The sequence below is a fragment of the Pagrus pagrus genome (genome assembly GCF_965226575.1).
Source record: "Pagrus pagrus genome assembly, chromosome: 19".
In the NCBI taxonomy this organism is placed as follows: domain Eukaryota; kingdom Metazoa; phylum Chordata; class Actinopteri; order Spariformes; family Sparidae; genus Pagrus; species Pagrus pagrus.
In genome coordinates this window covers 6,434,136-6,460,127 of record NC_140203.1, presented here as the reverse complement: position 1 = coordinate 6,460,127, position 25,992 = coordinate 6,434,136, and the positions used below count along the sequence as shown (strand labels likewise).

The 25,992-nt window shown below is 41.3% G+C and overlaps 1 protein-coding gene across 1 annotated transcript in view; it reads right to left on the bottom strand.

Moving 5' to 3' along the window:
• Positions 1 to 25,992, bottom strand: part of LOC311275365 (tenascin-like) — a 47,764-nt gene that overhangs the window by 7,997 nt on the left and 13,775 nt on the right. The window contains exons 2-18 of the mRNA XM_084383843.1: positions 23,651 to 23,840; positions 16,818 to 17,374; positions 14,560 to 15,873; positions 13,925 to 14,188; positions 13,729 to 13,844; positions 12,321 to 12,474; positions 9,990 to 10,259; positions 9,670 to 9,855; positions 9,482 to 9,571; positions 9,038 to 9,301; positions 8,323 to 8,721; positions 6,158 to 6,610; positions 5,459 to 5,734; positions 2,826 to 3,098; positions 2,365 to 2,637; positions 1,993 to 2,265; positions 202 to 513 (exon numbers count right to left, since the gene is read on the bottom strand). Coding sequence (XP_084239969.1) covers positions 202 to 513; positions 1,993 to 2,265; positions 2,365 to 2,637; positions 2,826 to 3,098; positions 5,459 to 5,734; positions 6,158 to 6,610; positions 8,323 to 8,721; positions 9,038 to 9,301; positions 9,482 to 9,571; positions 9,670 to 9,855; positions 9,990 to 10,259; positions 12,321 to 12,474; positions 13,729 to 13,844; positions 13,925 to 14,188; positions 14,560 to 15,873; positions 16,818 to 17,295 — 5,395 coding nt within the window. The 5' untranslated portion in view covers positions 17,296 to 17,374; positions 23,651 to 23,840. The remainder of the gene's footprint in view (positions 1 to 201; positions 514 to 1,992; positions 2,266 to 2,364; positions 2,638 to 2,825; positions 3,099 to 5,458; positions 5,735 to 6,157; positions 6,611 to 8,322; positions 8,722 to 9,037; positions 9,302 to 9,481; positions 9,572 to 9,669; positions 9,856 to 9,989; positions 10,260 to 12,320; positions 12,475 to 13,728; positions 13,845 to 13,924; positions 14,189 to 14,559; positions 15,874 to 16,817; positions 17,375 to 23,650; positions 23,841 to 25,992) is intronic.

The window sequence follows — 25,992 nt, the reverse complement described above, 5'->3', positions numbered from 1 at the left end:
ACATCATCTCTTTTGGCCACTTCTAATAAAGAGCATGAAAAACAAAGGATTATTTAATTTACAGATCTGCCAGGTTGTGATGGTGAAACTTCAGATTGGATCATAAAGTTAAATGATCATATTTATACAGTGGTTGCAACAAAATAAGGAACTGCACTCTTTTAGTTAGACGAGGGAGCCTTGCAGCACACTGAGTGGTACCTGTCACAGCCACTGTAGTGAGAGGCCGAGAGAGAAGCCCTGACTCTGACACCCCGGTCAGCCTGACCTCATAGCCAATGCCAGTGATGAGGCCCCAGATGTCCAGGTGACTTTGGTTTCCTGGCACAGTGAACTCCTGAGGCTCCAGCAGCCAGCCAGAGTCTGTAACCACTATGTGAAAGTGGCTGAAGCCGCCACTAGAGGGGGCTAATTCCTCCTGCTGCTGCAGCTGCTGCTTCACCGCCCACGACACACGGAAGCCGTAGGGGGTTATGTTGGAAATGGTCAAGTTTTCCACTTTAGGCAAAGGAGCTGGAGGGGGAGTGGGTTTGATTGTTTTATGAGAGGGAACACATGTGGGAGGGGAAGGAGAGTGAACAACCAAGTGTGCAATTATTGCAAAAGCAAAATCTTAAGATCTGTTCTTCAAGGTTTTAAAGAGGTAAGAGGAAGTTGTTTCGACATTTAAAATGAGAACATCTGATCCGACTATCTCAAAATTCAAAGGCCAAAACACATTAAAGGCAAATTTGGCATGCATCACAACGCTTTATATACGTCTACAATAGACTAGAAAAATTAATGCTCTTCCCTTAAACTGTCTAGAGCCACAAAACCAACGAAAAAGGTGAACAACAATGTGACGAACCATCACTGCTGGGATTTATAACAAAAAACGGCAAAGATACTTCCCAAGACAAATACAAGACAAACACCGCGAGACGTGAGGACAAGACACAGAAACACTTATTCCCCAGAGAGCTCAACACGAACATCTAGTGGCCAACTGTGGTACTGCATCTTGAGACAATTTTGCTTTATGGCCTAAATTATAACCTGATGTGTTCTAGTGACATTCCTATAGGTTAAACATCAACTCTGTAAAAAAACTAGTAGTTTTACTTGAATGTTTCCATTTTATACTACTTATACTTTTCAGAAGTACTTTTTACTCAAGTCAACAATTTATTATTATAATAGACTGCCCAGCCGTCCATTAAGTTCTTAACCTGGCAACAAACAAGTTTATTGTTTCTATGTATGATTATGAAGTCAACGCAGATTGCACTATGTAAGGGCTGTAGAATAATGAACCCATTGGCGCTTCTTTAACTTTGCTTTCACTCTTTAATTTGTCTGCACCCAGGACAAAATCTGGCGGGAAAATGATGCCTGGCGGTCGAGCATATCAACAGTGTAGTGTTACTACTTTTCCATAGATAAAAGCTCTGAATAGTTTTTCTACCACTGTTACTTGTAAGATAAACTAAATCTACAGCATATGGAAACTAAAATTTGACATTTATTCTGTCGTACAACAAAACATGGTTGGTCTCCAACTGGTAAAATATAATAAGCATAAATGTAACATCCATATCTGACCTCTTTGAGGTTAATACATCAAATTGTTTTATGCACCAAAATTGTTACCAGATTATGAAAACAGTTGGTGCTAATGATGCATGTCAAATTGCTCTTAATGCATTTTCAGGCTTTAGACCTGCAGATACAAATGGAAAAACCTTTTAAATAAATGTTGATGGTTCTCAGTCATTCAGGTCATGGTAATATGACGTGCTATATCATCCAAGCCTCATGGATGAGAGGTGAAACATCGTCAAGAAACTGAAACTGAGTCCAGTTACCACTTAGCACTTAAACAAAGTTATACTGGTAAATTAACATGATAGCATGACACAAAGTTCCTCATTTTAGTCTATTAAATGTTTTGATGCAAAACCTTAAAACTACAATTAATAGAGTTTAAGACATGAGTAAAATACGTAGTACCTGTGATAGCGTGGGCTAACAAAGAGGGAGTGTGGCGCCCGTGAGAGATACCGTACAGCTCAATATCATAGCCTGTGGCATCCATCAGGTTAGAGATGGTAATGTTACGGGCTTCACCAGGCAGTCTGAACTCCAGCGTATCAGACTGCTGCTCAGGGTCACTGACCCGGATAACAAATCCATCAAAGTGGCCCGACACTGTGCTCCAGGACAAGCTGAGATTATGTGGGCTCACAGATGAAGCGGTTATGGGCCCCAACTGTGGGACATCCTCTGGACAGAGAAAGAACAGTGCTTTTCAGTTATGTTGTGCTGATAAATCACAATGTGGTTGGTACATGCAGTGTCAGAAAATGCATGTAGTTGTGATACCTGTTGTAGCTACATCAAATAGGGGCTGTGTGTTCTGGCCACCAGCGCTGGCGTACAGCTTTATGTTGTAGCTTGTGCTCGCTTTGAGCCCGGCCATGACTGTGGAGCGCACGTCTCCAGGCAGAGCGCGCCCCATCGCCTGCGAGGGCAAAGCAGACTCTCTGACTTCTACTATAAAGTTATCAAAAGCCTTTTCTCCTGTCCGCCACGACAGAGAAAATCTGTCTGAGGTAATGTTAGAAACAACTAGCCTGGACAAATCAGGCTCTTCAGCTACAGGGGAGAGAGAAATATAAAATATATTCATTTAATGAATTAGAAAGCATGTATTTGTCTCTTTTTAAAAGTCCAGTATATGCATACATGCCCAAGTTAGCTTTACAGTGCAGATATATTAACTGGAGAATATTAAACACAGCCCTGGTCTTTGTAAGTCTGACAAATACACAAAATCAAAATACCTGTTGATGCAACAACACTGACAGCACTTGTTCGGGATCCCTTGTATGTCCCATAGAGGTAGGCTACATAGTCAGTGCTGGGCCTGAGCCCTGTGACATCATGGGACTTTACATTGTGGGATATGTTAAATTCCTTTGGCTCCATCAGCCAATCAGAATCAATTATCTCCAGGATAAAACCATCAAATTCTCCTTCAGTGCCGTTCCAGAGGATTGAAAAGCTCTCTGACGTTAAGTTTGAGATATATAGATTGCCAACCACAGGCTGATTCACTAAAGAGAGAAATCATTATTACATTTTCATCAAAACCATCTTAACACAAACTGATATAAGTCCTAACTTATTGGTAGCTTGGTGGTTTATCTTATAAAAATGAATATAGTGTTACAGGACACTCACCACCACCCACTTGCAATTGCTGACAGTCTGAGTAGCTCAATAAAAGATTAAGACATGCAAAATATTTTGCATAAAAAAACCACAATAATTCTAAAACAAATATCTTTTAATCAAAGTATTTTTCATCAAAAACATGATAATTATTAGAGCCCGACTGATATATTGGTCAGCTGATTTCCCTGGCCGATATTGGCCTACTGTATACATCGGTACTAGGGTTGCAGTGGTATACCATGGTATGAAAATTGTCGGTTCTGTACCGTGTACATTTGTTTATCTAAGGTATTGATTTCTACTGTATTAGTGCTATTAAATATATATATATTTCAAGTTAATATCAAGTTTCATGTCTATCAGAACATTATATATTAATAATAATAATTTATTTCACATGGACATAACAGTAAGATTGGTGCTGCACCATACAATCATGCACAAGCCCCAGATGCACTTGTGTATGGTGTTTGTAAATTAGCAAGATGCTTATTTACAAAAACCTCTCCATGAGAGGCTTTTCAAAGGCTAAAGCTAGAAAGAAGAAAAGCAAAGCAAAAAGAATAAAAACACATCACAGCTACAAAAACAGTACAGGTACAAATACAGTACAGTACGTGTTTTTGTTTAAGGTGTGACAACAGTGTTGTTTCTCTTTGATCCATGACTTAACACTTATGTTTAAAACATTTAAGTTGTGTTGCATTTTATTCCTTCAAGCATCATTGTACTGTACTGTAACTGTTAATAACAATAGTAACTGTGTAATGGCTAAAAGTTGTCTGTTATGGGCCAATATATAAATATATTTTTACAGAACAATGCAGAAAAAGATGCTTGGAGTAATTAGTAATTAAGTAATTAGTAATTAATATCCTGCCTCCATTACATACTGTATGTATCTTTGTCACAAGCGTTTGGTAAACATTTGGGGGATCATTGTATAAAATATGTTTATATACAGTATATCAAGTATATATAGACTATTCTTCATACATCAATATCTGAACTTTTTTACTCGCTAATATCGATATCAGCCCCAAAATCCAGTATCAGTCAGACTCTAATAATTACATGGACAAACGAGTACTGCCAAAGGAAAAAACACAAAAGCCTTCATAGTGAAGCTGAGAAATACTGGCCTGCAAGTTTAAATGAATCAATTGTTTATTTAAATGTGAAAATGTGGTGAAGGAAGAAATATAATTGGATTTAGTCTCTTTCATGCATAATGGAGGAACTACTGGCACTACGGAAAAGATAAAAATCCACATAATGTTGCAGAAGATCAATTCAAAGCAGAATGAGAGAGCTACAGAGAAAGTTTAACTCATAAAAACAATATTTCTCCATGCGATGAGATTTTCAGTCAGTTGCATGCAAACATGCAGTAGAATATTTAGGCATCATTCAGATGTAAAACAAGGTGGCGTTACTGTTAACCTCAGATTATATCATCAGCTTTTTACCTTGAAAATGACAAGAAGATTTAATCATTTGCCACCTAGCAGTCCAAAAGGAAATGAGGAGTATTTACTTTGACGTTCTGTGCAAATAAACTTCATCAGAATCGACAAAACTGAAGTAGCTCAGTGTCATTCACACAAACCAGCAGAACTCAGATGTCACTAAAACTGTGAGTACTTACACATCCACGGGCAAATGATCCCTCAAGGTTAATCAATTACACACTGAATGAAGGGTGATGGGATGAAATGAGATGGTCACGCTGTCGTGATGCGACGGGCGTGTGAGGGTGAAAGTTATCGGTTTGCTTTTGCAATCATTGCAGCACATCAGCGTCAAACCTCACCACGATGCAGGGGATGGTAGAGGGGGGAAGGGGGCTTCATGCACTTTGGTAACTGGGATGGATGGAGCAGCTCGGGGTAAGGGTGAACATTTGAGGGGCGTTTGCTCGGCTCAGTGATGCGGCACTGGTGCCCATCACCCTGCCCTCTCTCAGCTAGACAGAAACAGTGGCTGGAGGGTAAAGAATGGATCATGACATGTTTGTTAAGATGAAGCGGTAGAGCACCCTGAGGCCAGGGTGTCGGACAGTGATGACAAAACAGAAATTAGGTTATTATGCTGTTCTGGTTTCATGCAGCGACGCTCCACTGTGAGTCAGAAAACAGAGGTTCTAGTATGTGTCTGTGAACAGAAAGATGATTAAATATCAAAAGGAAAGAAAGAAAGTTGGAGGATAAAACGCTGCAACGCTGTAAGTTGCAGGTACCTGTGGTGGCGTCAGTGTACACGGGTTCAAGGAAGGAGCCCTGATACATCCCAAACAGGCCAACCATGTAGCTGGTGTTGGGATTGAGCCCGGAGATGCCCAGGCTGAAAGCGCCTCCTGATAGAGTGAGGTTCTGGCTCTCTGCGAAATTCTCCAAGTTTGTTACCTCAATGACAAAGCTGTCAAACTCCCCACCTGAGGGGCTCCAGGACGCAGTGAAGCCGTCCCATGTAATGTCAGAGATGGTGAGGTTCGTCACCTCAGGCTTCAGCTCCTCTGGTAGATAGACAGATCAGAGTGGGGTCAACTGAATGGCAAGATGGATTGTAGAAATTACTCACACATAAGGAACATTATTCATCACCATGAGAACGACATGAGTGTTTGGGCCACGGTTAGAGAAAATATGATCACAAATTTCAGGATTTAAGTAATTTCTATAATATAATTTGTTCACCTTAATTCTTTAAAAAAAATATTTCGTGGCCCTAATACTCTGCCGCAAATAAGATTCAGATATCAAGCAAAAGAAAATACAGAATGAAAGACAACTATCTTTTAAAATTCATCATCAACAGTCCGTGGGAAAAAAATCACCATGCAGAAATACTGAAATGTTTAGAGCATTAAAAACATAAATGATGTGATGACGATGGGTTGTGATGAAAGCCTACAAAAAGAAATACTTGCTCCATGTACCTGTAGTAGCAAAAACCTTGAGAGGCAAAGATCGCTTCCCTTCCACCAGCCCTTGTAATGTGATATTATATTGCGTCGAGGGGGACAAACCCTCTATTTCAGCCTTCCTCACACTTCCTGGTAGTGTTGTGTTCACATGAGCTTTAGCTGCACCTGATGGAGAAATGACCTCCACCACGAAGCTATCAAATGCCTCGTCAGGTGCCAACCAAGCCAGGCTTAGATTAGTGGAGGACACATTGACGGTGAGGTTCCCCAACATGTCCAGGGTTGAGCCTTCAGGCTCAGACCCAGAACCCATCACACCAGTATCAGAAGTGGAAGGAGCCTCAGTGTTTAAAGTACGGAGGAGATCTGAGTTTTGAACTGCGTCAGTATCCAGAGCAGACTGTGGGGTCGATGGGGAATCCTTGATGCTCAGCGTAAGTACGTCTTGAGAGGTAGGCTTTGCTGCTACAGTGAATAAAAGCAGGTTAAAACATGAATACTGTATGTTACCGGCTCTGTTGATTACTGAGAAAAGAACCTGTGAAGGAGAAACTGGGTTAAAAAAAGAACACTGTAGAAATTCACATAATACAAAGTTCTGTCCACGATCTGTCTAACTCCTGTCGAGATTTCATCTTTTTCTCTCGTCTCTTATCGGTTTATATCATCAAGCAACAGCTAAGGTATTAATGACACCTGAGTCAGTGCCATTAATGTTTGAAGGTTCTGCGCAGTCCACCAGAGTGGAAGTACACAGTTGTCTTCAAATCGATGGTGAAGCCATGCACAGCCGTTTTGTTGCTACCGTCCTGAAGGAAGACTGTTGAGTCACTTGTTTGACATGCGAGTGACGTACGCTGTAATTTCCTCCGACTGCTACGGAGTCATTTCATTGTGTAAATGGGTTTGATGAAGATGAATGATGTGGATGGGATTAGTGGTTCAGGCTTTCAGAGAGCAGAATGGTTGCATTTAGAAGGTCAATTATAGGATGGCTCAGGAGGACCTGATTTTCTTGTATTTGAATTTCAGAGGAAACATTCTGCCACAGGACTGAAGCCTCGTGAGATGACAGATGGGATGAGGTGAAGATCAGTTGTTTGTGAAAATACAGTCATCTCAGTTGGCAGGGCCCCAGACTAACTTTTCACCACCGTCCAAAAATACTATTTTAACGAAAGTAAAATGTTGCAAAATCAAAATTGAATCAAACAGTGTAAGTAATTTAGTTCACTTCTTTTCTAAAAGTTTTTGTCATCACATTAAAGGGAAATTCTGGTACTTTTAAACCCTATATTAACATGTTTTGGTGTGTAAATGATTAAAAACTTACCAAAAGTTTTACAATATGTCCAGTAGATTGCGTCGACTGGCAGCCACAACACAGCTGCAATGGCTGTCAGTTTGTTCTGCTAAAGGTGTTCATGCCTCTGACAGGCTGAGACTATTTTTCTAAATGTCTGGCAACATTACGGAAACAATTCCTACTGATATTAAAGAGGTTAAAAATACAGGAATTCCTCTTTAAACTGCACTTTACTGTCTGATGCTTCATGTTCCACTATGTTTAGCTCCGTTAGCTCCCTTAGCTGTAAGCTATTATCTCTGTTAGCCAAACACTCTGCAGGACTCTGCTGCCCACCGGATGCTAACAGCTAACTAGCTTTCCTGCTGATTTCAACACAGATTTGATGTTCACATAGTCGCATTATCAGGGAAAAAATAGGATTCTTCCCCCACGACAGTGAGCTTACTGCGTCGTTTAAGACTTGAAAGCGTGTTATTTTTCGTAGGTCTCTGCTGAGTAGCCAGTCTGTCATTGCAAGTATGGTAACAGCATGAGAAGACGCTCCGCTTTAGTCAGCACTCAGTTCAGTTTGTCATTTGCTAAGTTATACAAACAAGAATCCCCCTGCGAAGATCTCCCATTAACATTTTTGCCAGGACGATGGGATGCCATTAGTCTCAAGCCCTGTCTGCTGGGACTGTCATCATACCCTCATGCCAAGGGTTGGTTAAAAGAAAAAAATAATTAATTGCCGGGAAATCTAGTATAATCTTGAGTAAAATATCAGCATGCAAATTGTTGTGTGACTGATTGAGGTTTTGTCCTCTATGAAGAACCGATTTCCACTGAAGTCTCGAATGAATATTCAGTCTAAAAGAGAACTTTATACCTGTGACTGCAACAGCTTCAAGTAGCGCAGATCTCTGGCTACTGGTTACTCCATAAAGTTTTATTTGATATTCTGTTGATGCATTCAGGCCTTTGATTCTAGAGCCAGTGGCATCTCCAGGAAGTTGGACCTCGCTCACATCCCACAACTGCTGAGTGTCTTTATATTTTAGTGCGAAACTATCATAGACACTGTGAGCCTTCAGTTTCCACGAGAGGTCAAATCCATCAGGCGTGATGCCTGAGACAGTCAGCGTTCCAAGCTCGTCCTCAGGCTCCGTCCCAGAAAACTGGGTCTCGGAGGGGTCTAAATACACAAAGCTAATGACATTGTCCTCCGAGCCTGTAGGAGTCGTTAGCTCACGGTCGTCTGAGTCAGCTAAGTAAAATGTGAAAGAGGCTACGAGAAAAACAAAAAGGCACAAATCAAGAAAGCTTCTTTTAGGTGAAAATACATCCAGTTTTCTTTGGGTTTGTTGGCTGCAGAATTATTTCCAATCATCAAATCAGTAATAAATAACAATGGACTTACAATTAAAAATTTGAACAATTTTTAAAAAACTAAACTCCTTTTTCCAGCTTCATTTTAAAGCCCGGAGGAAATTCTAAGGGACCTGACGGCATATCTTTTATGATGAATATGTTTTTATCCTCCTGAAGGTGTGTGTTATTGTTTATCTTAAGTTCATATTGTGGTAAAATTATCTTCTCCCCACCTGTGGTTGCAGAAAGTGTGACAGGTGCGCTCCTCTTGTGACCCCTCTCTGCAGTCAAAGTGATGGTGTAGCTCATTCCAGGAGTCAGGTTGGGCAGGACAAAGCTCGTTGCTGTGGCTGGAATCTCCTCCTCCTCAACCTGGCCATCTTTGGAGACGTACACCAACCTGTACCCGCTGACTTTGGCCCGAGGTTTGGCCCATCTCAAGGTGAGGGACGTCTCTGTGGACTCGATGTCTTCGAAATCAGTGGGAGGATCGATGTCTGACGGGAGAGAAAAATTAGATGTAAATGTGACGGATGGTAAATTTCACACTCAAACACTTTTCTCCCCTATTAGTTTCATTTCGTCACTCAATTTGTATCAACAAACTTGACTGTCTGTGTATTTATGAAGAGGTGTGAGGAAGACTGTTTGGACAGCTGCTCTGTGGCGTCTCTCACCAGTCGCTGCGTTTGTGGTAGCAGGGAGGCTCTCTCTCTCATTCTTCACAGCAGTCACACCAATTCCATACTCTGTCCCAGGCTTTAGCCCTGCCATTTAGACGGATCGGAGGAAAATTACCACATGGCATGACTAATGCAAGTTGTGTGTGGTCGTACTTTATAATGTTAGTCTCTTTGACTCTTACCAGTGATAGTAGCTCTTGTGGTGTGTCCTCGTCCTCGTGGGAACACCTCCTCACCATGAATCGCTCCAGAGATGGGACTGTATTTCACCCGATAGCTGCCAACGTCAGCCTGACTGTTTGTCCACTCCAGAGTGATGCTGTCGTCCGTCTGCGACACAGCCTGAAGGCCCGTGGGAGCATCCAGGGCTGCAGTGAAGACATCTTTGATCATGTTAGGAGAAACAACTTTCTTGTACACTTAAACACACACATCGAATTTATTATTTTGGCTATTACTGGAAATCGGGCCACAGATTCAAAATCTGCTATCACAAGCCCACCTGTAGTGAATGTGGCCGTCACAGGGTCGCTTCTGCTGTCTCCACTCCTGGAGATGAGCGACACCTTGTACTCAGTGTCTGGTCTCAGACCGTCAAGGCTGTACTGCTTATCCGGGGGGAAAATCTGCACTCTGGTTTCATCTGAAGGGTCAGTGCTGGGCCCGTAAAACATTGTTACTCTGTCAATAGGAGCCACAGGCTGAGACCACCCAACCAGAGCCGAAGAGTCCGTCACATCCTTCACATCCACCTGCCGGGGGCCGTCAATCTCTGGGATGGGAATTCAGGTGAGAGAGGCAAGGGTGTGTCAAAGTTGAGTGGGACATCAAGGAATGAAAAAAATGCATAAGAAATTAGTTCTCCCTCTTTATCAACCTGATGGTGATCAAATCACCAGCATTCAAATCATGTTCGGTGAATAAAGAAAAAGGAGAAAACTAATAACTGTTTTCATCATGTGTATATCAGAGGGAGTCGTCATAACTTAAGTAATCCCCTTGTTTTTTGCCTCGCGCCATCTTCAGATCGAAGTTTTCGTATATGACCAAACAGAAATAATGACAGTCCCTTCTGCTTCAGCTTTACTTTGTATTCACACAATCCCACTCAGCAAAACTGCATTCAGCCAGGCCATCTTTTCCATCAGAGCATCATATTAACGGGATTCAGTACCATAATCAATTAGAGTCAGATTGATTATATCATTCATTTAAGTGTAATGCAGAGAAATGGCTTGTTGACATCCAAAAATGTGGACACTGATGCTATTTCTATCCACCTGTGTCAGCTGATAATGGATTTTGCCTGCTTGTGTTATTTAACTGTATTACATGTTTGTTTGTTTTTTTAAATCAGATTGTTTCTTTTAAACTACCCACTACCCACCATCAGGCAGAGGGACTGCCGGTGAAGACTAGCTGTTCAGCAAATAAATAGGCTGTTTTTGGTTTATTTAGATTTTTTCTTAATACGGTTTTATTAGCTTATTAGCTTGTTAGCAGTAATTGTGCACATATTAGCATGCTGATGTGAGCATTTGGCTCAAAGCACTGCTGTGCCTTGCAGCCAGGAGCAGTGACCACCTGGCCAGTCAGGAACTAGTTCCACCACGTAACTACCCATAAAACAACTAATGTTTATACGCCAGTGATTGTGCTGAGTCAACAAACAAGATATGTGTTAATAAATGAGCTTTAGAGGTGCTGTTAGACAGATTCATGCTTCCAGCCATTATACTAAGCTAAATAATGGCTGTAACTTCATATATAGCATATTCTCAGCAAGCAAACAAGCATATTTCACAAAATGTTGCACTAGTCCTTTCAGGTTCTTGAGTAGAGAAATATCTGCAAAGTTGTTAAATTAAAGACTGAATCAGTCTCTGTAAAAATGAGTCAAGAATGGAGCAGTCTGAGTGCACATTTGTGAGACCAAGATTGAGACAAAACATTAGCAACTCCTGTCATATTTTTTATCCTTTGTACACAAAACAACCCTCATAAGACTCAACTTATAAAACAAAGCAATAACTTGGATCAACACAGGAAAGGCTATCATGAAATATATTAAGATTCCCTTTCACTGACATTGTGTTTACTACCTTACAAATCTCCTGTGTCAACATGTGGAAGAGACATCTTTCCTCCATGTTTCTGAGCTGTGCTGAAAGGACCTCTGGGGGTAAAAGGGTACAAAAGGTTTAACCTTTCTTCTATCATTCACTTCTGGGAGCTGTGTCTCGTTTCAGCCTACACAAATAAATGACATCAGAAATGAAATGGTGTGATACTCTGGGAGTCCATCAGCACAGACTTGTAAACTAAATGGTTTTTCCATGCACAATGAAAGTTGTTTAGCCTGGCGTGCTATATCGATTACATAAGCAACTGGAAGCATTTCACAACGTAATGTATGGAGTAACACTGCAATAAAAGCTTCAGCTAGCGGAGGACGAGAGCTAAGAGCAAGATTTAGTGAAAGCGGAAAAAAACAACTATTACATGGTCATGCTAGGCTGACATTCAATGTGTTTGAGTAATTACTCTTTAGGTAAAATCTGTGAGATGGAACTGTGGCGAGCCAGCTGGGATTTCCTGTTGTTACTCTTCATTATGGAATTTCACTTGTTGACATTAATGTATTTTTTTCTTTCTTTGTGCTCGAGTGAAGTCAAGGTTTTTTTCATATCCTTCCAAAGAAACAGCTGCCAGATGGAGCAGGAAAATGAAATACCAGCTGAAATGGATATTAGTAGCAAGTGGATGTTTTTAGACATCTATGATCTCATCGGTAAGACCTAAAAATGTGTTTGGTTACAGGCTTGACACTCACTGGTAGTGACTTTTTTGGATGTTTGGGGTCCTCTGGTGTTGTTCTTGATGATGTTGATGGAGACTTCATATTCCTGGCCTGGTCCAAGGCCTGACTGGAGAAACTGGTTTTGGGCGGATGGGAGGGTGCTCATGACTTTTCCATTTTCTTCTTTCTGCAACGACACAAAATGCATGATCTAATGTAAGATATCCTGTAGAAGGACATACACACTAGAGACCAGTTTACTGTGGGAAATCAGGTTAAGGGAAGAAATCAGACGACACGTTTACAGACACTGGCTGATGCCTAAATCACTCAACAAATTCAAGTTTACATCCAGCTAGTCAGTATTTAGAGTTTTTAACTGGTCGTGGTATACTTTGATTTGCTTTTAATAAAGATAAAGTAGATTGAAATGTTTACATATTGCATCTTTAACATCATATCTCATTTGCTCAATCTGTACAAAAACTAAAGTGGAAAAAACAAAATGTTGTTTTATAGGAGGTTATGGATCAGACTATTTATTGGCAAGAAAAGCCACTGGATTAATTTTCCAAAATGTATCATAGCTTCTTTAAGTTAATATGTCATATTAAAGATTATATTGTGACAGTATATGCTCAGGAAAGGGAGAGAGGAAAGTATCTTTTCAGTGTGTTTGCATGTTTTTGGAATTTTAGACGTAATCTCAGCTGCGAGAATTATTTATTTTTGTTAACATGTCAGTTCAAAAAAGAAAGATTCATACAGTTTTGTTTGGCTGCAGTTTGGGTGAAGTTGGAAAAGTTTTCAGATTTCTCAAGCAGAAATATAGCTATGTTAATATTTATCCTCTTAAATCTTAACAGACCACACCACCAGTTTTTGCTAGTTATAATTAGACTAAAACTGTGTTTCATACTTCCATGACACATCTGAAATCAGGTTACAGAAATCAATGGAACGATACAAAACATGCAGCATTGATGATTCGTCCGTGTATGCACGACATAGTTGCTTTCAATTTCCACAGCAAAGGAAATGTGTGAGAGGACTGATAGCAAACACTTCGCTGACTGAGAAGTGTTGTGTAATAAACTACATCACACAGTCCATTATCACAATGAACATGAAGGTCAAGACAGGAAAACATCTTGAGTGGCCAAGAAGGTAAAAACTTTAAAATGGACTCCAACTTATCAGCTGGCACAGCTAAATAACTGGCTCGGGTTCTGAGCAGCAGATTTACCCGCAGTTCTATGACATCCAGGCTTACTTTTGCTGAGTTTTTCCATATGTCACAGCAATTTTAATGGTTAGCACTGACATAAATCCATGTTTTGCTGAGACTTCCAATAAGCTGGCATTGCTCATCACCCCTCACTTTTTCCCTGATGGTTAGTAAAATCCTGGGCAAGCTTTCAAAAGAGATGGGCAGACTGACCGTGTTGCGGAAATAGATCTCCCAGCCATCGAAGGAGATGTCCAGCTGTTCCCACATCACCTCCACTGATGTCTCTCTCACTGATTTGAATATTAATCCCTCTGGCTGTGGAAGATCTGGAGGGATGGAAACAAAAACAGTTATTACCATTGATAGCTAAGCCACATAAACTAGCATAGAGACAACTGTGATATACCTGTGGCCACCCTCGCGCTCACAGGGACACTCCTCTTGTTGCTCAGAACAGCGTAGACATTGATCATGTACTCGATGCCAGGTTCAAGCTCTTTGACAGTGGCAGCAGTTTTGTCTCCTGACACAGTGAACTCCTGGAGAAGACCGCCAGGACTGGTGGGCACGTACGTCACAAGGTACTCCGTCACCAGCATCTCGTTGTTCCAGGACAAGTCAACTGTGTCACTGGTGACCTCGCCAACGGTAAGATCCTTTGGAGGAGACACTGGAAAAAGCATAAAAACCTCTGCTAAGGGTGTTTTCTTGGATAGTTTCTCATGCCCTCAATCACACAGTATCCACCCCACAGAGCCAATGCAAACTCCAGAGCCACATCTGGCTGTGGTGCGCACAACTGCCAAAAGAGTGCGAACAAAGTGCACACAATGGTAATACACAAACCGAAAACCTTTTATATTCACGGAAATAGTTTCTCTCAAGATGAGTGGTGAGTGAACTTGGAGAATAGAAGGAAATTACATCATTGTGGATTTGCTTTTATAGAACATCTAGTTAACACATGGAAAATTTCAGGACTTGTGAACAGCCTAATGCTTTTTTTGGTGTTTCTGCACTGAACTGAGGAGAGCTTCTTACCTTCTGAGCAGTCCTCTCCGATGTATCCCTCATCACAGACGCACTGACCATTCACACAGCGCCCTTTGTCCTGGCAGTTGTTCAGACAGCTCAAATCCGCACAGCTTTCTCCTTCATATCCACTCTCACACGAGCACCTCCCATTGACGCAGCGCCCCCTGTTGTTGCAGTTTCCTGGACAGGCGAGCACAGAGCAGTCGTCTCCTGAGTAGCCTTCCTGACAGACGCACTTGCCATCGACACAGTAACCCCGGGCCAGGCAGTCGTTGGGACAAGCTTTCTGACTGCAGTCTTCTCCAGCAAAGCCTTCGTTACAAACACACTGCCCGTCGATGCATCGGCCGCGGTTTTGGCAGTTGTTGGGGCAGCTCAGGTCACCGCAGTCCTCGCCAGTGAAGCCTGCGACACACACACAACGTCCCGCAATACACTCGCCACGTCCATAGCAGTTTGAGGGGCAGGTCCTGATGCTGCAGTCCTCACCAGCGAAGCCTTCCTCACACACACACTGGCCGTTAACACAGCGCCCCCTGTGCAGGCAGTTGCTTGGACATGAAAGCTCTGCACAGTCGTCTCCCTGGAAGCCAACATCGCAGGAACACTGTCCGTTTATGCACTGGCCTCTGTTGTTGCAGTTGTTCAGACAAGCTAACTGACTGCAGTCTTCACCTTGGTAGCCTATGTCGCAGATACACAACCCGTTGAAGCATGTACCTCTACCGTTACAGTCGTTGAGGCATGTGAGCTGAGAGCAGTCTTCTCCGCTGAAGCCGGCAATGCAGACGCACTCGCCATCTACACAGAAACCATTACCGTGGCAGTTGTTGCGACAGGTGCGTTCTCCACAGTCCTCCCCGGTGAATCCCTCATCGCAGTAGCAGGTGCCGTTCACACAGCGACCCCGGTCGTAGCAGTCTTTGGGGCAGATGAGTTCAGAGCAGTCGAAGCCTGTCCAGGGTTCATCACACACGCAGTCACCATCGTCACAGCGGCCGCGGCCTCGGCAGTTGTTGAGGCACTTGGATTCAGAGCAGTCTTCACCGAAGAAACCATCTGAGCAGATGCAGGTACCGCCCACACACTGGCCGTGTGCTCCGCAGTCCACAGTGCAGACTTCAAGTGTGCAGTCTTTTCCGGTGAAGCCCTTGAAGCACACACACTTTCCGTCAACACAGCGCCCTCGGTTCTGACAGTTATTGGGACACTCCGGTTCAGTGCAGTTGGGTCCCTTCCAGCCAGTCTCACATAAGCAGCCGCAGGTTTCAGAACTGTAGTTTCCATGACCGTTGCAGTAAGGCTTAGTTCCCACTTCACCTTTGAAAAGAAGATAAAGACATTTTTTGTATGCAATTACTGGCTTTGCCTTGTGCCTGGTACAAATGATTTGATTAAATCTTTTCTCCGCAAAGTTTCTTCTGTCTGGAACACATTTCCTAATGACATCAACCTGGCCAAAATTAAGTCAATCAAAGAAAAACTGAATAATCACTTACAGATGTGATTGCATTTGTAACCACTTTGGTGCTTTTATGTTTGTTAGAGGTTACTTTTGGAGCTGTGTGTTTTTGACAATTTTGTTTTTGTTTCTGTTGCTATTTGCTGTTTTAGGTGTTCTGCTTTTTCATATGTTTTCTGGTCTTTATACTTGGCCCTGGACTGTATTTTTGTTCTTGCTGGTACTGCACTAGTTTATTTGTATTTCTGTGGTTGAATTGTGAAGAAGCACCCAAGATTAGCAATGTGTTTTTTTTAACCATTTCTTGGTTGCTTCCCTTTGCCTAATGGTTTGTCCTTTATGTTAAGCTTAACTAATCAGAGCTAATCAGAACGGCAGATATGAGAGTGGAATCGATCTTCTCATCTGACTCTCAAAAAGACAGCAAATAGCTACTTTCCCAAAATTATGCATCTCTCTTTAAGAGTGCATCATTTTTGACATGGTCTGAGGCTTATTTTAGCAACTACCAGACAAGACTTCTTACTTTCATTGATATTCAGGGACTGCGTTTCACAGCATCTCACATTTGAGTTGAACAAAGCCTCATTCAAACAAAGTGATGAGTTGTCGGGAGTTTTACACCCCCGCACTGAATTCCCAAGAACTCAACAGATGAATGCAAGAGATTATACTTACAGAGACTCATCAAGTTATGTTGTGTTCTCAGGGTGGCACTTAACAGTGCATTTTTTAGAGAAATAAAGGATTATTTCACTGTACTGGCTGTTATCTATATACTCATATGACATAGCACACCTACCTGTGACCTGTGCACTGCAACAGGCCCTGTCACCATTACACTGATCCCTCAAAGCTGAAACTTCTCCCTCAAGCATCTCCAACCGGCTCATGAGGTCTTTGAGGCCTGGCAGGTTTTCAGTACATCCACAGGCCTGCCGAGGTATGTTGATGCGGTGGGTGAAGACTATCTGGTTCTCCCCATCGACAGTATGCTCAGCAGCGTGATGGCCTGACGACAGTGCTGCATCTTTGGGCTGCAGCTGCGTGCTCTCTGGAGAGTCCAGGTTCACTGAGCACAGGGAGCTGGCAGGAACATTGATGTTGTAGACGTGGTTGAAAACCACAGGATGGTCCGCACTGGGGAGGGTGATGTTGTGCTCTTCAGGTAAAGCCAGAGTCTGTCGTCGATGCCGAAGGACTTTCTTCACGAGCCCAGCGTTTGATAAGCTGAGCAAAGCAGTCAGGAGGAGGCAGCCTAGAAGGCTTCTTGTACCCATGCTAGTCGTGGGACGTGGATTTAATGAAATATCAGTTTGAACCTCTGACTAAGGCCAATCCTGGTTAATGGTGAAGGTTCTGGAAAACAGAAAGAAAGCAATTCACACAAATGCAGTTTTATTTTCATATAGAGCTGCAACAATTAGTCAGTTGAAATAAAAGTAATTGGCAACTATTAACAAATTAAAACGTGTTAATAATTACGGAGAGACATGTCAGTGGTACTGATCTTCTCATGTGACTCTCAGCAAGAAAACAAATACACAAATATTGAACAGTTTTAAAAGCATCTTATATCTGCAGTCTACAGTAAATATTAGCTAACTAACCCAAATGACAACCCAACAATCAGACCCGACAACTGGCCCACACCTTGAAGAATGGAGTTAAACTGAGAATCACACATACATATTTTCCAGCAGTGATTCTTAACCTGTGAATTCTTACAAAAGGGCACAAATAAAATCTGACGGATTGCAAAATCACAGGACAAGCAGAAAAAAAAACAAATCTTTGCTGCAAAAAATCCTTTAATTTCATAAAACACCTGTAATCTTTGCTTTAATTCCTCATAAATTACTGGGTAATTGTATCTATTCAGGCCTCTAAGAAATGTTCAATTTATCCCATTGGAGATATTCCAACTGCTTACTGGCGTACCACCACAAACATATTTAAGTGTGTTTATCATAACAAACAATAAAGTCAGAGGTTCCAGGATCCCCTCACTTTACTCAAACAAACATCAGTCTTTTTTGTGGTCCACAAAAGTGGTTTTTGTGAGTCAGTCTGATTATTTACCCTTTGTGCTACGCAAGTACCTGAGTCACTGTGCTGAAAACAGTACAGCAAGCCACTGTGGGTACAAGAGTCTGCGCAAGAGAGATTTATGTGGTGATATTATTCATTTTTAAACCATAGGGCAACCAGAAACAAAGAAATACTACTTTGCTAGTTGTCTTTACATGTGTAGAAAATAAAAAAAGGCAAACAAGCAAAAAGCACAAAAACGTAGTCTTAAACAGCCCAGATACATCACAACATCGAGATAGATTTGACCAGAAAAAGAGTGTTCGTACTGCTGCATTAAAGGATTTAATACCAAGGAATTCACAGTTGTGCTGGCACATCAAGTTTCTTGCAAAGCACTCTTACACATATTTGAAAAGTCTCAGCTGTTTGTCTGAACTAACGTATATAACATAAAAAAAAAGCAGAATTTATCCCATTCACAGGACTCCTTCTGGCCCACGAATCTCAGATGACTTCATCAACTGAACACCAAGAGTGCTATAATTTGTGGGAGCCGAACTACTGTAGAACTAATGAGAATTTTTCTTCCTCAGCGTGGGAAAGCCTCCCTAGACTACTCAGTGTTGAGTTTCCAAAAGATCTGAGTAAGCACCGGAAATCAATAGACTGTCCCACAATGACTTCACAGACTATATTTGTGCACCGGTCTCTACCTCACTAATGGAAACATCTTTGCTTAAAGATTTTTCACATGTATCTCTGCTGCTACGACTGGGAGGAAGCCAACTATACAGTAAAAAGGGGTTGCATCTCTGCAGTGGAGGATTTTGTCCAGATTCTGTGATTAGTAGCATCTGACAGAGCTTGCACATGCAAACCAATGAAAAATGTCTTCCAGAAGGGAATAGTTCATGCGGTGAGGGCTATGAAAAGACACGTGCTGCACCTGGATTTAGATTCTCAAAGACTTCTGGAAACTGATACTGATACTCAGCCGCACGTCTCCTTTTTTTTTTACCTCGTAGCAAAGGTTCAACTGAGTGTTTGTTGCATCTCAGTGTAACCATGACTGCATTCACTTTTGCTCCTCTTGCCATTCCTATGACACTTCCAGATTGTATCCTCCAAAGATACAAAATCAAAACAGATAACAGCATCTGCACATAAATCAAAACCTTCATTCGAGATAATACTCACAAAACTGATACAAGATGGAGGTAAAAAGTATTTTAAGTTGTCACTGGATGGGAGATAAAACTTTTTCAAAAAAATTCTTCATCCCAGAACAAAATCTGCTCAACAATTCAGCATCCCATCTAGATTTAGACAAATCTATAAATCTTTGTAACTGTAAATGTTCCAAATTAAAGAATCTGGCAAAAGTCTGCAAAAATTATACCCACTGCATTCTCAATATTAGACCCAGTCCTTCAACCAGTTTCTACCTTTGACCCCACACCACAGGAATAATGCCACGTTCATGACAGATCAAAGTTATCAAAGCTTGATACATCCCTAGAAACCAAAAACCTGGGACTTAAAATACAGAGAGCCTGAAAACTAAACAAGTACGGATGCATTGGCCCAAAAGATATTATCCATCCATCCCACTGGACGTGAAAACTCACAACAAGAATATCAGAACCTCAGTTGACTTTTTAAGATTATCAACAGAAAGGTTCAGGATTAACAGGCAGGTTGAGCCTGTGTGTATTCACCTTTGATCCAAAACATGAAGCACTCGTAGGTTGTGATGAATTTTCCTGTTAGGAATGCCTGAGATTTATATTTGTGGAAAACCAACAAAACAGATTAAAGTAGCAGGAACAAACAAACTTTGAAGTGACAAGTTGTCGGCTATCGGCCAACAGTCTTTGGATGCAGCGAGGGTCCTACAAGCTGACAGGAAATGTTGTGGTGTTGTTGTAGATCAGAGGAAAACAGCATGAGTGAAAGTTGTCCTTCACTTTCTATCATTTTTGTTTTCTTGCTTATATTTGGATGACAGGCTGGATGATGTTTTCCCTAAAGAAAACTGAGAGCTATGACAAATATTTTGCAGTTAAGCTGTTTAGGCTGAGGCAGACGTTTGAAGGGAGACCCCTGACATCAATCTTCTCTTCTTCCCTTTATTGTCCCTGACCTTTGACCCCTCTTTCTCTAGCATTTCTTGCACCTCTTCACCTTATCTGTTAAAGACACAGATATAAACCTGAGCTTGAGTTTCACGAGTTCTCGCACATCTGGTAAGTGGCAGGATAAAGGTAGGTTATGGCTGGTGTTATAAATCTGAAAACTCGGTCTGTCAATGTTTCTGATCTCCTTTTTGAACTTTACAGGACGCAAAGACTAATAATTTGCTGTCTCCGAAGCAAAGAATGAATCCTTTAAAATCCTCAACACAGCTCTCGCTGCACGTGTTTCAGCTGAAGATGCTCTTGTAGCTATTCTATATTTGAAAATACTTCTATGATTTATACAAAGGTGATTTGATATTGCAGCCATTTCTCTATATCCACAGACAAACTCATTAAACTATATGAGTCTAATAGTGCTTGCAGTAAGAAGCCAAGAATACATCAGTCAAAGCACGAGGGGTTGAGCGAGGACATTTCGTTTGACTAGGGGACATGGGAAGACAATTTGGAGAGAAAATTGAAATAAATATAACCTGTTCACTAAGCTATAATCCAGAATCGCTGTAGCTTTAGTATTCTTCCCCCATGCTGGCAGCGAGAAGGGAACTTTCCCGCGTGGAAAAGACAAACTGGGAATGTTGGCCCTGGACTGACGACATCTGTTTTGCCTAGTCAAAGAAAAAAAGAAAAGGCTCTGAAGTACTTGTCCACACAGTGGCTCAGTTGCTGCAACCTTCAGTAAAACTGAACTTGTCACTGCATGCATTATTCATTGAATGTTTAATTTGTTGTCTCTGATCAGCTCCATCTGAAGGACTGCTCCTGGACGCTGACAGTCAGTGTCGTCTTCATTTCACACACTGATTTAAACCAGTCACATCCATGAGAGCACAAGTGCAGCATGTCTGGCCTCGATTCTTATGGAAAACATTTGTGGTTGACAGCAGCGTGTCACGACTCTGGTCAGCAGTGAATATTAATTTGCTCATCTGTGATATTTCAGCAATTTATTTACCCTGAATGGCAGAGTCATACTTTCACAACATCTTGAACAGTTTGAAATCCTCCTGAGACAGTTAATTGGACAGATTACTGTGGCTGATACCATAATAACAGAAATTATAACAGCTCATGAAGAGATTACAAATTTCCCCACTGCTGCACAGATATCCTGAAGCAGTCCTTAAAGAATAATAAACCTGAGCTTTATGTGTCCCCAGCAGAGCCTGAGCAGGATGCAAATCTCAGTTTCAATTTGCATCTACGTGCTTTCTCAATCAAGGGGAAAAAGCTCAACAATTTGTAATAGGAGACGATGATTTGTTGTTGCCGTTTCAGCAAAAAATCCAAACATTTGGTAGTTCCAGCTTCTCAAATGTGATTATTTGCTCCTTTTTGCCATATATGTTAGTAAACTGAATATCTTTGCGTTTTGGACTATTGGTTAGACAATCAGAAGTCACCTTGGCCTTAAGGAAATCGTGATTTTCCAAAACGACTGCTTAAAAAGGTGCTCTGTGGAGTTCCCTTTCCAAAACAAACAAATGCGTTTGTAATTAGTGTTACCCGCCAGAAAGCCTTGTGTGTATCCTTGAGGGCTAACAAACATGTCGAGTGCATTTTCTTCCTAATCAAATATTTACAAAGTAGATTGTTTAAGCACTTTAAATCTAGTTTTGCTTATATCCATGTTTACAAGTTTGTAGTCGTTTTCTTCCCTGCCTCTGTTTGACGTGTTGTTGCCACCTGTCGATCAGTGGCACAATCTAACACCACTGTAGGACGATCTAAACACAATGAGGAACGCCTTCATAGAAAAACACCCCCATAGCGCTAGAAGAGGTCTAAAGAAAATACTGGCAAATTAATCGAGAAAGAAAACCAGTTGGTTGAAGCTCTAGTCTACTGTCAGCGGCTCTGTGAGGCTGTCATGCTGAAAAGGAAACCAAACTGTTGGATAGATAAACTCAAGTATATAAAGCATATAGTACTTTTTGTTCTCTAATCTCACATGTGCATTTATGCTGTGCAAGACATCAGAAGATATTCCTCCACTTACAAAACAACCATCTGTGCAACGCCCCCCTCTCAACCAGCACACCTGATTCTCAACACTGGCAGATCTACAGTGTCAAAGGCCAAACACTGACACAGAACCTGCAGTTATATAAGCATTAACATTATTATTCATTTGAGTATTCTATACTTTAATATTACGTCAAACATGACTTTAATCAGTTTCTTTGATGTAGAAGAAAGAGATTATATGATTTTTTGATAAATAAGCCCGACACAGTGCCCTCACTGACACTCAGCGTCACCGCACTGACCCCTTCGAAATTATGACTTGGAAAAAATCTAACACACTCTGCATAAAAGGCGGAGGCGTGTCATTCTGAGTTGTGATCAACCCCTGGCTTTTTGTGCAGAGGTCACGCAGAGGGAAACAGTGTAGGACAAGCCCTGGGGGAGCTCCAGCTACTGAACCAGCTGTCCCTCTGACAGAGGTTTGTTCACCGACACCTTTCTCACTCTGCTGCACAGACACATCCCAGGACACCCAACACATAGCAGAGAGGCTGTAAAACATCCTGGCCTGAATATCTGCAGATGGGACATGACGTGGGTTTAGATAAGAGTTTGAGAATTGGGGGAATGACACAAAAAAGCTAAAATAATCTTGACAGAACATCAGAGGAGCCGAATGATTATAACCTTCAGCTGTAATTTTTATTTCTGAACTGAAGTTGAAAACCACAGTGAGCCAGAGTTGGATTTCAATTAGGCAGAGCTAATGGACTGAATGGATGAAGTATTTTTTCTCCGTGCCCACACTGGCAAATCCTGCCACCCACTTTTCCCTTAATTTAATCTCCATGATGGAAAAATGACACACAATGAAAATTGAATTGCATTGCCCAAGGTAATGCAATGAATCATCAGGCTGCATAAACTCACCAGACACAAACACACATTTCTTTTAGCCCTCACGCACAAACACACACACAAACACACAGATGGACAGGTTTATTTTTGGGAGTATTGATCTATAACCTGAGAAAAATTTGACTGAATCTTTTTGGCATGAAGCGTGTTGGCTGCGGGCCCTTCTACAGTGACGATCAAAGCTGTGGATAACACTTCCACATGTTCTCTCCCTCAGCAGTCAGTCATCACCTCTGATCCTGCATTGGCTGCTATGTGTGTCAGACAGAGGAAGAAGTTGCAGTATACACAAAGAATGTACTTCTAATAAACGGTAATCGATACCTTCTGGTGTTGTGGTAACCTGCGCTCGACTGAAAGGTACTGCTAAAAAAAAATATGTGTGCAACTACCACTGTATGTGTCTCTATTTTTAAGACTCATTTCATTTAAAGGAAATTCAACTTAAAGAGCATTAATAAACAAACAAAAGTCATATAATTAACTCTCAGGGACATACATAAATATATCTTCTTACCTGTACTCGTGCAGGTAAGATAAGGCGGCTCCTTCGAGTCTTCACGCATTCATTGAAGCCAAGAAAATGATGCTTTGCTCTGTTGTGTCACTGCTATGTCTTGCAGCCTCTCCAGCAAGGTGGCAGCTCTGTCAGCCCTCCCTCAGCCAGCTCCTTATCTTTCCTCACAGCTCAGGCTGAGGTTCAGCTCCTTTAGTGACAGAGAGAGAGTGAGTCCAAACCAGAGTGGGAGAGGGAGAGAGAGAGGGAGAGAGGGAGAGAGAGTGGGAGTAAATGTCTTTTAAAGTGTTTAGGTCAGACCCCCATTGCTTAAACTCCAACCCTTAAATAGCCGTCATTCTCCCTCCCTCCTCAGTCTTTCTTCCCTCCCTCTACTGTAACTAATGGATGCAGAGCTGGGCTGCTGCTGCCTTTAAATGAGATGCCAGTGTTACTGGGAGTCATGACAAAGCGAGCAGCGCTTGTGGTTGTGCAGGAAAATTAGAGGGGAAAGCCGGGAATGAGAGGAAAGTGAAGTCAGACTGTAGACAGAAGACAGACGATTTCCCTTTAACCATATTAACTTTGCAGTAATGACTTAGGATTTTATCCTGTATGATTAATGCTGAAGAAGTGAAGCATATTCTTTGTTCAATTTACTCAAATTTTTGAATAAGGGAAATCCGCCCCTCAATCACCCATCACCATGACTCTTTATTGCCATACTTAACACTAATCCCTCAGCTCGTAAAAGCTCACAGCGGGAATCTTTCTCCAGCTCTGTGACAGTGATTGATATCTACAGCAGCTGAAACCACACTTTATCATAAAATATAAGTACTCTTAACTGAATAAATCGGACATTTTTCCTGATTGGATAGTTCCAGTAATTATCCAGAAAAGTGGATGCCTGACTTTAGGGCCAATCTCCAATTCCTGGAGGAAATGTTTCCTTGCACGGACACAGTTATATCTTGCACAGACATGGTCATATGTCATACTTTTAGCAGATGGACTGAGCAGGAAACAGACACATTCTTAACTGTTACGTCCAACCATCTTGGATTAAAATGAAAGCAAGCTGCGAGAAAATATGTGATATCAGTTGTTGTCAGTCCTGAATGTAAAACTGCAAGACTACTCGGAGTTCAGCTGTGGAAGCAGGCAACATTTCACCATACGGCCGCTACACAGTTTAATCTTAATATTAGATTAGATGAGGATAAGGCAGGTATCAGCTTAAACCTTTAAAGTGAGTCTGTGTGACTGGTTAAGATGTTCAAGACGTGCTGGTTTGTTGTTTGTAGTTTATACTAAGTGTAAAACACCTTTAGATTCAGAAGATAATACAAATTAGGCAACTAATGCTTATTTTCACTATTGATTATGTGTTGATGACCAATCAATTAATCATTTGGTCTAGAAAATGTCAGAAACTAGTAAAAAAACAAAAAAAGGCCCAACAGAATCTCCTAAAGCCCTACGCTAAGTTCTGATTCGAATTACTGCTTCCTAGTGACCTTTTTGTCACTAGGATGTTACAAAGTAGCTTTTTTGTAACATCAGTTCTTTGCTGTGTAGTTTTAAGTGAAACCATCTGACTTTCATTCATTTGTGAGGTTTCAAGGATCCCGCAAAACATTGCGTACTGACAAATAAACTAAAAAGTAGGCTTGTGGAAATCTACACTAAGGTTTCATACCACAACTACAAGACTAGGTTTTTCCTTCAATGTGGTGTACTGAACAGCCATGGAACCAATGGAGGGTAAGAAGCTCAAAATGACCAATGAAAGACTGCCGTTTTAGTTGCCATCTCAACTGTGTTTTGCAGACCATACTGAAAGTAATGGCTGCAACCAAGGATTTTCATTCATGAAAATTATCTTGTTTTATTTTGATTTTTCATTTGTTTATTAAAATATCAAACAGTTATAAACCCAAGCGCTTAAAGCCAATGAAACTCCTGTGAATTGCTTTTTGTCAACAACCAACAGTCCAAATTCAAAAGATATTCAGTTTACTGTCATGTAGGAAAAAACAAAAGTAGAGAATCCTATAAATGTTTGATATACAACCACTCATTTGTTGTGCCATTTTTTCCCCCAAATTATACAAATGAATTACAGTAAGGCCTCAGTTTGTGAAACAAATTGTTCAACGTGTAAAGATTTCAAAAAATAAAATAAAAAATGTAATACATTTCAATCAGAAAAGTTAGTTGTGGCCTTGTTTTTATAAACTGGCAATAAGGAGAAGCATTTAAGAGTCAATGGACTAAAACAATAAATCCTGACTAATCTAACAGTACAACCGAGCTAAGTAGATTTGTCACTTTTCATTGCAGGTTGTTTGTGTCAGGCA